At 47.0% G+C, this 13,531-nt stretch overlaps 1 protein-coding gene across 2 annotated transcripts in view; it reads right to left on the bottom strand.

The window, feature by feature from the left end:
- EMB3142 (nuclear pore complex protein (DUF3414)) overlaps positions 1-13,531 on the bottom strand; it is a 207,639-nt gene that overhangs the window by 65,758 nt on the left and 128,350 nt on the right. For both annotated transcript variants that reach the window (XM_087378806.1, XM_087378805.1), the window contains exons 17-18: positions 3,442-3,561; positions 3,193-3,343 (exon numbers count right to left, since the gene is read on the bottom strand). In XM_087378806.1, the coding sequence (XP_087234932.1) occupies positions 3,193-3,343; positions 3,442-3,561 (271 nt within the window). The remainder of the gene's footprint in view (positions 1-3,192; positions 3,344-3,441; positions 3,562-13,531) is intronic.

A 13,531-nucleotide genomic window follows, 5' to 3' on the forward strand; every position in this document is an offset into this window, starting at 1 on the left:
GTACCTGCTGTACAGATTTTTGCTAGCTGTCTGCTCCCATTTTTGCTACTGGTCACCTAATTCTCCTCGTTCTCTTTCTTTTTTTACGAGTACCTCTGTCAATTGCTCGCCCTTGCTGTCATGTCCTCTCCCTTTCCTGTACATAAGTTTTGGCTATGGCTGTCCTTTTCTATTCTCCTGCGCCTTTACTTTTGTCAATATCTCTTCTGCTCCCACTGTTCCAGCCTTCTCTAGGTTCTCCTCTTTGCTGTAAATTGCCTTCAGTCTCTTTGTTGTTCATGGCTTCAATGAAGATTTATTCGCACAAGAAGCAGAAGCAGGGCTTGGGTCAGGATGACCCTGTGCATGCCTCTCTTGAGCCCCAATTACTATATGATCTGATGCATGAGGGATTTGAAGATACTCGCAAGGAATGGAAAAACTCTGCTCCCACCGTTGGGATAATGGTGGAGGTTGATGATATTGTAGATCCGGTGCGAGAATTTGCCAAGCCGCAGTGATTATTTTCTTTCCAGGCGATAGCTTGGCAGAATTGGTCTAGATGTATGAAGACCTTAGATGGCTCTCAAGCTTATCCCGCTCACACCTTGGCCAGCATCTGGACAGATATAGTACATACTTTGATGGCAATATGGGTGAGGATGCAAGGGTCTTCAGAGCAGCCTCTACCAAGAGAGCGGTATTTCTCAAGGAATGGAGTGGCTCCACTTTCTTCTCGGAGTAACCTGTAGGGTTGAGATGGCATTTTCAGCCTCAACCTTCGTTGTTTCATTGCTCCATTTAGGAGTTGATTTTTTGCCCATGAGGATCCCTGCATGCTCCCCCAAATGGCCACTATAGTATGTACCGTATCTGTCCAAATATTGGCCAATGTGTGTGCAAGGTGGACCAAGAAACCACCCAAAGTCTCACTGCATCTTGATCTCCAAATACGCCATGCTGATATGCTCGCCAAAATCTCCATAAAGTATCAATAGAGACATATGTAGGTCTGTAAGGAGAACCAAACGTCATCAAAGCCGAAAGAGCCAAACAAGAGTCATGTCTCTTGTAACACACCTGAGGCCCCAAAGAAGCTACTAAGCCCCAGATCATGAAGAATGGAGAAACGACTAAAGGTGCTCAATAATCTAGCAATCCCTCTTCCAAATGATCCTTACCTGTCTGCAGTCCCATAAGCAATGATGAATCGACTCCAATATAGAAAGGCAACGATTGTGTTATCTGCCCCGAACATGGACCTCCACTAGTTCACAGCAATCCCTTTGTAAATAGAAAGCCAAAAGAAAAGACTGAATTTTCTATTCCACAGAGATTTCCAAGCCTCCAAATAAGCCGAAATTTGAAAGTTCTTCCACCAATGAGGAGCCCTAGTGGGCTTCCAGCCTCCAAGGCTGACTTGAAATCTCCTAGCATTACTAACTGGTATTGAAAGAAGGGGAGGCTCTTCTCTTGGTACCCCGCATCAACCATTTCCACTCCACAGGGTGCCACTGCAAATGATAGTTACCATAGAATAGCATTCCAACATTTGGAACATCTGGAATGCCATTCCGAGAAGCAAGGCAGAACCAAAACGACCCCGAAATATCCCTTTTTGTTTTGCTCTTTGAAAGTTTCAAGTGGGTATTTTAGAGCTTATATAGAAAGTGTGAAGCTGTAAAATGTTAGTTTCTTTCATTTTCTAGCATATTTTTATGTCATATGATGACGTGTCGTGTATGACATGGCGTTCCGGTTCGCATTCCGGCACCCAAATTTCCAAAACATTCCTGTTCCCTAGTAACTATGCTTGGGCAGTGCAAATACTTTATAAATACACCTCCATAAAGCCAAATCCTCGAGGAGCCAAGGGAATGTGACTTGGGTTAGGGTCTAGATACCGTCCTAAAGCCAAAAAACACTGTTCCACATGACCTGCAAACCTGACAGGCTGAAATGCAATATGCATAATATATCATCCTTTGATCTGGATAACCTGACCTAGATGAACATCGAAGACCAAGGCGTCCCCGTAGCCCTATATCCTTAAGTGTAGAAGAGAAGTGGAGCTGCAGCGGCGCAGCCTGCTCCCCGTCATGCTCTCTCCCTTCCTCCTCATGCTGCTAGCCCCTCAAACGTCCAATCGTGTTGGTCCCACATACAGCATACACAGGTCCGACCACTCAGAGATGGGTACCCGACTTATTGACAACCAGGAGATTCTCCTTGGTATTTGCTCCCCCTTTGTGGGTTTCTCTCACAGCAACAGTGCGATGTACTTCTTTTATTTCTCATCACAAGCATCAGCCTTGGGTAGAGGAGAACATTTTAGTGGCCCCACCCTTAGGTTTCATTGTATCGAGATTCTTTCAGTCTCATAGACCCTTTGGTCTTTCGTAGACATTAATAAACTTTCTTTCTTTCTTTCTCAAGAAAATTACTTCATTAAGTATGAATGAAGCGTCTTCCTTAGAATACACGAAAGATAATCCCCCATTGAACCAAGGGTATTGATCAAGCTTGCTTTGTAATATAGTAGAAATGCCAATCAGTTAATGTGAAAACAAAAACGGTCCTTAAAAGGAAGACTAGATCTTGGAAAAAGGGGTGGTCTTGGAAAAAGAGGAGATGGTGTACAGCTTTGTCGTTAGTTTCTCTCTCCTTCATCCCTCGTCAGTTTTCAATGTGCTGTGAATACCATTCTGCGCTGAAACAAAATCCTTTAACACACTGCCTAGTCCTGAAATTTTTTATCATGTACCATTCGTAGGTGTGATCCAATATCATGTGCCACTTTGTCCACCATCAAGGCATCAAATCTATACACACCCATCCAGGTACCACAGCACTGACTCCTTCAAGGACAGTTGACAAACAGCCTGATCTCACTTCATATACAATACTGCAAATCAACTCTACCAATCTGACACAAGTGTCCCTATCAAACTGATATAAATCGACTATTCCTTACTTTAAGCTTAAAACATGTTTCAAAGGCTCACAAGATGCTGACAATCATCCAATACAGCCCCACACCTGTTACATGTACAAAATAACCTAATCACTGCTCTGATCCATATATGACAAACCTACTCTTTGAAAAGTGAGCAATGGTTCTAGGGAAGTCAGAATGGCTCACACTAATGTGAAACACAATCTTATCAGTAGGGCATTCAAGCACAAAAAATGCCAAGCCTAGCATTATGCTACCTTCATCACATCGATAGTTGGGAGTTGCACAAATTGTCCCCCAGCTGTTGAAGAAGACCGTGATTCAAGCTGGGTTGCAATCTGGAGCTCTGGCAGCTGATTCACTTGGCTTTGAATGTCCTCTTCTGTAGGATTAAATAAACTCAGCATCCTACAACAAAAGAACCACCATTGTAAAAATTCAACCACAAAAGCAAAAAGCAAAAACATATGCGCCCTTCAAAACCAGAGGATGGCATCATGGCATACATGTGGAAATGTTGGAGACAAGCCACAACAAGTTGCCATTTCTCCACTGGGTCAGCAAAGGCTCTTTGTGAAAATGAAGCAAAAACATGGTCGCGCACGAATCTGAAGATTCCAAGGAACCTGGGCCCTCAAATCCAATAGAAACCAACATTTCAGTCAAATAGTGAAATTTCATTTAACTCTTACTGAACCCCTTGCACAATGTAATTTAATTTATACATTTTACAATTATTTCATATACGCAACACACTATAAAACCAATCAGTTACAGACACACACTTCTGAAATCTGTTGATTTAATTTGCAAAAAGTAGTAACCAAATAGGGAACATGCAACTACAACATCAAAAGATAGCATTCTATGACAAGTATGCAGGGTAATCCAGATAAGGAGTACGCAGGCAATCAAAGAATGATTGTCGCAGAGACATCCAAAAGAAGTGATACTTGGCTAGAGTCAGATGACCAAATACTCTATGGTTTTTGTCTTTCCATAGAGTCCAAAAAGCCAATATCCAACCCAAGTAAAAACCAGATCATCCGCTGCCTAACAGGGGGGATCCCAAATAGCCAGAAATGTTGCCAAAGCAAGCACTAGGAACCATGCTTGTAGAGGTAGATATAGAAAATGTAAAAAGTCACGAATCTCAGGGGCTCTCCGTTGTGACAAATACCGGGAGCAATATGTTGACATGCAAATGGAATAACTCCAAGCATAACCCGCTTGAGCAAACTTGTTGGCAAAAACCAAAAGGGGAGAGGCAAGACCTCGGAGTGGGAAGGGGGGGGGGCAAGGGAGGGAGCTAGAACCGCTCATGTCTTTCAGCATTTTTTTAGAATCCTCTGCACCTTGCTCCCATAGGCCCTTGGCTGGGGCAGATGCGAGTGGGTGAGCGATGCCACTGCTGCACGGACAGAGTTTTGGAGAAGATCCCGCACTACTTATGAAGCTGCCCTAGCGCTTAGAGAATCTAGCTGGGATGCAGAGTATTCAGCATGATTTCACTTGGGGCGTGGTGGCCTGGTTGACAAAGGGGAGTCATGCCTTCCATGCTGATGAGGTCTCCCCAACCTTCAGTATACACAGATAGAGCGTCCACCAGATGGAGCTACATGACGTGACCCCCCCTACTTCGCATCGTGCTCTCTTCTCCAAAGGACGGCGTGTGGAAGACAGTGGCCAGCATCACAGCGTGGAACATCAGGGTTGCGCGTTGCAGCCTGAGCACAGTGTTTCACCCGCAACCACTATGGTCGCTATCTAGCAAGATATCATCTACATTCTGCGCACCACTTGGGAGTGTGCAACATCAGATTCTAAAGCGACTGCCACCGAAAGGCGGAAGCGTTTTTTGCACGGCATGGCCTGCAGGCATTTTTTACACTTTCATGCCGCGAGGAATTTGCTGGCTGTTTAGTCCTCCTCCTTGGTTGTTAGCCTTATTCCATAGAGACTCTAGGCAGTGAGCTGGGCTCTCTGAAAATTGGCTGGTCTTCTTTCAGGTAGTTTTCTGTTTGTTTTCCCATGGTCAGCGCCTCTTAGATAGCTGACTTATATGGTTGATTTTTCCAAGCATTAATAGAAAGTCCCTTTTCTCATTTTAAAAAAATACGTTTTGAATTCAAAACATGCACACACAAGCTTATTAAAGCAAAGAAATAATGTCTTTTGGAACTCAAGAAAGTCAACCACAAGGTGTAAGAAAATCTCCATATGTACAGCATGAACTATCCAGTAAGACATTCTAACCGACTACATCATTGGCACATGGCCTCACTGTGATTGAATACCATTGTATAAGCATACTCCCTCACAAGCACACATCCACCAACACAGGCACACATAAGCATCGCTTCCACATAGGCTTTCCTATTCGATTCAGTCACAGTTCCAAACACAAAGGAAATATTCCTAAATCAAGGTAAAGACTGCTAGTCGATCATTCTCCCCCATGGCTTTGAGTTCTATCTCCTCGATTAGCCTGCCTTCTGAAATCAGATCGCGGATCGAATAATACAAACTCTAGGCAGCAACTTTCTCAGGCTGCAGTTGGGAGGGAGAAGGAAACCATGGCGCTCTGAAATGTGCCCTTGTTGTCTTGCTCTCAAGGGATTTAGACATTAGAGATGTAATCAATCTAGGCTCAGCTCATTTAGTGAATGATCAATTCTCAACCTCTGACAGCTCATTGGTAATATCAAATTCTGATCATGCTCAATCTCTCTCAAGGCAATTGAGGATACATGGAAGGGCACCCTCATAACCCCTGTCGTTACACTGCCAGTTTGCAAAGCCAAAGGTTTGGCTTTGATGCCAACAGATTGGAGGAACTGAGCTTGATACTTGCTGTTACCTACAGGCGGCTTGCTTGATTGGGAATGTGAAAGAAAATTTTAAATAGCAAATCACACCAGTTTGATTTTAATCTGTACAACAGTCATCCAAGTTGGATCTCAGCAAAAGTAAAGATCTTCAACTGAAAGCTTGGGTCTGCCAGCAAGTTGAAAGGTTTGCCTTGGGTGCAACAGCACCTAGCTTGCCTGGAGTCCTATCCTTCGTGGATACTATATGCAGAAGGTGGAATTATCTTGATAACAACAGAAAGAAAGAGCAACGCTCATGGTTTTCTGCTCCAAAAGAAGGATTGTTTGTCACATGAAATGCACAGTAAGTGGGCTGTGAGAGGCTCCTTTTATAGGCAGCCTCAACCCCCTCCAGGTCGGCCCCAAGGGCTGAGCAAAAAGCCCAGCCAACCAGCCAACTGGCTGGTCGGCCAGTTACGGCAGGTTGGATCAGCCAAAACAGGCTCTTCCAGCCCCGATATAAGGAGGGCTTTGCCCCTCATTTCAGCACTCAGCTCCCAGCCTCCAGCAGCACCTTTCAGCCATCCTAGGGTTGAGGTTTTTGTTACGCTCTAGCCGAGGTAGCATGACCTCGGAAGAATCAGTCGACATTTCCCTTAAAGGATCTATGTTTGTAATTATTTGTTTGCGCTTCAGGTAAATGATCGGGAGGGAATTAATGTCAAGGTCCTAGGTGAGGGTTGATAGCACCAGACTAGGTGGATCTAAGGCTAAGGGCCTAATGCAAGGAATGTGCCTAGGGGTAAAGGATTTTAATGCATCCCAAGAGAGGGGTGAAATGTTGCATTAGGAAGGCCCTGTGATGATGACATGTGGCATCCAGATCCATCTAGGGAGATGGGGCTTGTTGAAGCTAGAGAGAGAAGAGAATGTGATTTTCACGTATGGTTTCCTGATCTGATCTCTCTCTCAGCTCGTCAGCTTCAGCAAGGTTGGCTAGGAGGAAAGAAACGGTGCTGCTCCCGTGATTTGCAGTAGGAATTATATGAGTGTCTTACATTTGGTATCAGAGCTCAAGGAAAGAGACCAAGGGAAGGGGTTCGTGAGCTGTGTCGTCGAAGGACCAGAGAGCCAGATCAACGGAGAGTCCATAAGGGATGCGTGAAGTGCATGGGAGCATGGAGCGATTCGGCTATGGATCCCGTAAGGCAGTTGACGGAACGCAGATTAAGAACGACGGGCTAGCGTGGTAGATGGACGCATGGGTGGTGGTTCGTGAACGGGGAGGCCTACAACGCCATGCGTGATCGTTGAATTTTGAAGAGGGAAGCGATTCGTCAGACGACAGGTCAGCAGGTGTGGAGCGGAAGGTTGGCGCTGCCGTGATCTACGATGGAAGGTTGGCTGTTGGCGCTGCCGTGATTACGACGGAAGGTTGGCGCTGCCCGTAGTCTACGATGAAGCAAAGGATATATGGGAGGCCTTTGATGATTCATGGGCTTACTAGTAGCTCGTGAACGGGGAGACCCTTCGATGCAGATAGACCATGCCTGTCGCAGAGAGCATTTCGTCAATTACGGTCTGAACAAAGTGATTCTAAAGGACGGACGAATCGTGTGCAGCTTCGTGGAGCTGAGGCGTGTATCCAATCGGGATTACCTGCGATCCTTTCGGAAGGAATAGAGCCTATTATTCGTTGAATTTCGTGGATGGGCGACCCGTAGCCAGAGAACGTAGGCAAGGATAAGAGGCCACACAAACAGAGATACGTATCGAGGGATTCCAACGTGCAGCGTGGCGTGACGCAGGGTGGAGCGCTATTCGACGAGCAGCTGGCCGTGATTCAGAACTTGGACAGCAAGGGTGAAGCAGAAGAGGATCCAAGAAGACTGTGTCGAAATCGTTGATGACCAGGGAGCTCTCTTTGACCTCCATCAATTCCGTGTTTTTTTTTCTTGATTAGTCGGTTGATGCTCTGCTTTCATAAACAGGATCTCGTAAAGAATTAGTCTGCATGAAGCTTTGATGCTGTAGCAGGGACAAATTATGCTTGAGGTTATGCCTATGTGCTGCAGTCAGAGTTGTTTGCAAGAGCTTCCCTAGGATAGGGAAAAGCGTTGTTTGAGATATATGCCTGTGTCAAATGCCTAGTCAGTGTGAATCTGGGATTGCAGGAATTCCCTAGTATAGGGAATTGTGTAAGAGTGCAAGTAGACTGAATTGTGTCAGTTTGTAAATACAGTTTTCTAGCGGTGTTTTAAAAAAAACAAAATAATAAAATAAAACAAAACACCCATTGGACTAAATGGAAGCAGAAGAAGGGGCTTCCAGGAGGGACCCTAATGAGTCAGGAGTCTGGCCGACCCAACAGGTGTCCCGCCCAATAGCTCATACCTTATCTGGCAGGATTGCATTGCTGGAGGATGCCTTGCAATAGTTGTTAGCGCAGCAGTTACAAGCCAATGCAGGGCAGTCTGAAATTAGGAGAGCGATACACAGTATGTCTGCCAGACCTTCTCGAGAGGAGAAGGGAAAGGCTCCAATGGAACCGGAGTCTAGTCCATACAGTCGAGCCTAGGAAGGCTAAAGTGCCAAATATTGCCAATTACAGACCGGAAAAGTATTCTGGTCGGATGAACGACCGTAGTTCCGATGTCATTGAGACCTGGTTACACAAATGGGACGAGGCGTTCGCCATTTGTGAAATCAGAAATGACATCAAGAAGATCCGTGAGGCCACCCACATGTTTAGTGAGGCAGCGGATCGGTGGTGGATTAAACAACAAAAAGATGGTATAGCATCCACTACCTGGGAGGGGTTTAAAAGAGAGTTCAGGAAACACTTCTTACCTCCTGACGAAGCATCCCGAGCTTGGGATCAATATAGGAACCTTCGTCAGAGAAATTTATCGGTGGCAGAATACACTGATAAGTTTCGAGAGAGTGTAATGAAGCTTGATGAACCCCTGCCTCAATCAATCCAAGTGAAAGATTTCATATTTGGATTGAATGATCGAATAAAAATGGAAGTTCGGGCTAAGTATGCGAACATGTTAGATGATGCAATAGCCATAGCCGAACTATGAAGATGCCAAGGGCAGCAGGCCAAGTGGGTTTGCACAGGTCGGGACCCAATATGGGTATCCGAAGAAATCTGGGTTTAAGAAGAAATGGATTGGTAGAGGGAGTGGTTCTCAGCCGAGTGGTCAAGCCAAGCAGGCGAAACCAGCTGAAACTCCTAAACCAAGTACCACCATTGGAGTGAAGAGGAAGGTAACCCCAATGGCAACCCGGGCTTGGTCTAAGTCTCCCTTAAACCCAGAACAAAGGGAAAAAGCGAGGAGAGACGGCTTATGTTTTGGTTGCCTTCAGCCTCATCAGTGGAAGGATTGTCCACCTAATAAAAATCGTCGGATGGCTGAGATGGTGGTCTCGAAATGCGACGTGGAGATGGAGGAAAGTCCCAGAGCAGAAGAGATGCAGATTCAGCTAGCGGGATCCTCTCAGAGGTTAGTACCTTGTTTGTTATGTGTGTATCCAGTACACCAAAACTGTAAGACACTCATCTAATTCCTACTGCAAATCACGGGAGCAGCACCGTTTCTTTCCTCCCAGCCAACCTTGCTGAAGCTGACGAGCTGACAGAGAATTCAGATCAGGAAACCATACTTGAAAATCACATTCTCTTCTCTCTCTAGCTTCAACAAGCCCCATCTCCCTAGATGCCACATGTCATCATCACAGGGCCTTCCTAATGCAACATTTCACCCCTCTCTTGGGATGCATTAAAATCCTTTGCCCCTAGGCACATTCCTTGCATTAGGCCCTTAGCCTTAGATCCACCTAGTCTGGTGCTATCAACCCTCACCTAGGACCTTGACATTAATTCCCTCCGGATCATTTACCTGAAGCGCAAACAAATAATTACAAACATAGATCCTTTAAGGGAAATGTCGACAGATTCTTCCGAGGGCATGCTACCTCGGCTAGAGCATAACATTCCTTCCCTCTTCAGACATCAGCGTCCTCGATGATAAAATCTGGGAACACTCTCTGCAACTGGTATACGGATTCCCAGGTAGCTTCGGATAGAGGCTGACCATGCCATGCAACCAACACCGTGGGTATCTTCCAATTTCATATTTGCATTGTTCCTCGGTCCAGGATTCTTGTTGGTTTGCGCCTCGCATTATCCTCTATCTCCTGAAACAAAACCACACCTTCGATTAGTGAGTCACCTGTATGTCAAAATTTCTTTAAGCGCGAAACATGAAAAACTGGGTGCACCTTACACCCCTGTGGCAATTCTAATTTATAGGCTACCTTGCCTATTCTCTTTAGAATTAACCACGGCCCACAGTATCGTGGTGATAACTTAGCACACTCTCCTGAAGTCAACGACTTCGAGTGCAAAGGAACTCTGAAAAAAACTTTTTCTCCTTTCTTAAGTACTCTTATAGACCGGTTTTCATCCGCATACACCTTGGCTCTATCCATAGCCTGGCGGATATTAGCTCTCGCAAGTGCTAGCATCCCCCGCATCTGAACCACAAAGTTCGCGGCACTAGGTACTTTCTGAGGTACTCCAACTATAGTTGGATTCGCTGGTCTATAACCATAGTTCAGCTCAAACGGACTGAACCCTGTAGAGGAATGTTTTCTATCATTGTAGGCAAACTCTAACAATGGCAACCACCTGTCCCACGTATGTTGCCTCAATGACACATATGCTCTCAGCATATCCTCTAAAGTTTGGTTGACTTCCTCTGTCTGACCATCCGTCTCAAGATGATTCCCACTACTCATTCCCAACTCAGTCCTTAGTGTCTCAAATACCGCTATCCAAAAATGACCGGTAAATCTGACATCTCTGTCTGACACTATGGATCTAGGCGATTCATGCAGACGAAATATATGTCTAATAAACAACTCCGTATCATTAAAGGCTGTATACCCCGTTGCTTTGGGCTTAGATAGGATGTTATCAGGTGCACTCGTCACTAGCTTAGCAGCTCCATCTCCCTCATGTTGCAGTTAGGGGAGTAGTTCAGTTCCGTTTTGCATGCCACGTTTGGCACCCATGTACAACAGTAGTCACGGCATTTATGACATCATCTAAATAAAGCAGTTTACTATAGTTAGGAAGATCTCTACCGTATTTCATGCTTGAGTTCTCCTTTTAGGTTCATCTTTGTTCCACACAGCTAGTCCCCACATGTTATTGTCAAAATGCTCACTACTCTGCTGTTTGTATATTTTATGCATATTTTTGCATTAAAGTTAGCATGAACCCTAGGTACCATGTACATGCACAGAGGATCTGGCTGCTTTTTCTTGGGAGATTTTTCTTCCCACAAGAGCACTGATTTCACTTAGAACCTGGATGCTTGAAAAGCGACACAGCATAGCATACTCTGAGATCAAAGACCTTAAGAATGCAAAGAATGGAATCATAATCGGACTTAGAACAAGGACAATGGTGATCAGCACAGAAAAGTCTGCTGGGAGGAACATACTGGTACAATGAATAGGATCAAATTCATCAGGAGAAAATAATTCGCATTGAAAACTCCGGACTTTAGGAATTGGTCTTTCAGCCACCCTGCCATTATTTATTAGCTTTATTTGATGTGATCATCCATTTTCTTCTATGATGACGGGACTTTACTGCATTGCTATGTGGATTTCAAGAAGCATAAAAAGCAGTGCATGTAGATTTTCAGCGATCAGATGATAAAAAATGATCTGCCGGGTGACGAGCCCTTCCAGTAACCCCAACAGACGTGCTCCCCTTCCCGTACTGCTGCTGCTCCCCGCTCCTCCTGCTGCCCTCCCCTCAACTCCCCTCCTTGCTGCCTCCTCCCTCCCCTCCCTCCCTACCTGCTACCCCTTCCCTTCCCCTCTCCTCCCCTCCCCTTCCCCTGCTGCTGCCCTCCCCTCGACTCCCCTCCTTGCTGCCTCCTCCCTCCCCTCCCCTCCCTCCCTACCTGCTACCCCTTCCCTTCCCCTCTCCTCCCCTCCCCTTCCCCTGCTGCTGCACTACCCCCTCCCGCGCTGGTGCTACGCTACCCCCCCCGCTGCTGCTCCCACGCCCCCCCTGCTGCTGCTGCGCTGCCCCCCCGGCGCTGCTGCCTTTGCTGCTCTCAGTCAGCCACCCTTCATCACCTCGTCCGACCTCAATACTCCTACATATCACTCCCCCGCCCAGATCATACTGTCCCCACCCTCAGTACAACCTCAGCAGCCCACCTTCATTCCAACCCCTCTCGAGATCCAGTTCCCACCTGGACCAGGACATCTTAGGCCCCCGCTAGATGCTTGGGACTCCCTATTGGCTGAGATACACAGCATCCGGGCCCGTCAGGCAGAGCTGACACATTACACCCAGGAGCAGGCCTGCATTATACACGAGCAGGGCACCCTTATCCAGGGACTCAGACACGACATCACACAGCTTCGAGAGGAGTTCGGGACCCTCAGAGCAGCGCCTGGAGCGACCCCAGTCACAGAGATGTAGGCATAGATCGCCACGACACAGTCGGCTATAGCAGAGACGACTAGATGGGTGGACGTGGCAAAACGGGAGCCCGCAAAGGCAACCGTCTCAGCCGCCATACAGGAGCAGCAGCAGAGGGCTTCGAAGGCCCTCAACATCCGGATACGAGGGATCACGCGAGACAGCACCAGCACCACTACGACGCCCATGGAGGAGGCGATCACCTTTGTGACCACCACCATGGGGGTCCCCGACCATGGCATAGAGGGAGCATGGCGTGTTGGGAGAGATCCCAACCGAGAGAAGCCCCTAGTCATTCGCTTCAGAGATTCACATGCTTGACTAGCAACACTCCGACGTCGAGCCTCTCTACGAGAGTATCCCACCCTGTCTATGGACGAGGATTTGACACCACTACAGATTGAGGAGCGACAAGTTCTTCTGCAGCAGTGTTGCCCGCAAGGAGGGGAAATGGACCGTGGTCTGAGATGGTAGATTATTGACCGGCACCTGTCGGGCTCCCACCCGTACACCCTAGGGGAACGGGGCCTATGAGACTCACGTTTCCGAGACTCTAGACTGCACCATTTGGAACTGTAATGGTACCTTATGGTCAGACCCAAGGAACTTCTCCGAGTCTTATACAGGACGAGACATAGTCTTTTACACGGAGAGACACCAGAGCCTAGAGTGTCCACTACCGATAGTCAGTGGCTACACATGGGAGTCAGCTGAGACGAGGGATACAGGAGGAGTCCGAGGATCAGCAGGGGTCGCAGTATTGTACAGGTCTTCCCTCGCTGGAGCCATCTCCATTGAGAGGAAGGACGCACAATCCCGATTCATGTGGATCCGGATCCGACGCACAGACACCTGTGACCATTTCATAACAATATGCTACTTCCCGCCAGACACATCCCACTTCGCCAGAGTGGCACGAGAGGAGGGTGAGACATCGCCACATGCACCCTTACATCAGGATATCCCAGACCTTTCAGCCCGCAGGGAAGTTCTCCTTGTTGGGGACTTCAACGCCAGGACGAGCACGCACCAGGCACCACTCCTGGACTTCCGAGACAAATCTATCATGCTACAAGACATGGACCTAGACGGAACAGGTATGACCAGGACCTCATCGGACCGACACGGGCCTGTTACACCATATGGATACGCGCTCCTTGATCTGGGCAGGATGCATGATCTCATCATCTACAACAGGCTTGACCTATGGCCCTCCTCACGTGGTTTTACTTGCTTCCCACACGGGGGGGAACACTAGTGTAGTAGATT

The sequence above is a fragment of the Dipteris shenzhenensis genome, chromosome 9 (genome assembly GCF_047967505.1).
Source record: "Dipteris shenzhenensis isolate YYH24624 ecotype China chromosome 9, Dip_SZ_1.0, whole genome shotgun sequence".
Classification (NCBI taxonomy): Eukaryota; Viridiplantae; Streptophyta; class Polypodiopsida; order Gleicheniales; family Dipteridaceae; genus Dipteris; species Dipteris shenzhenensis.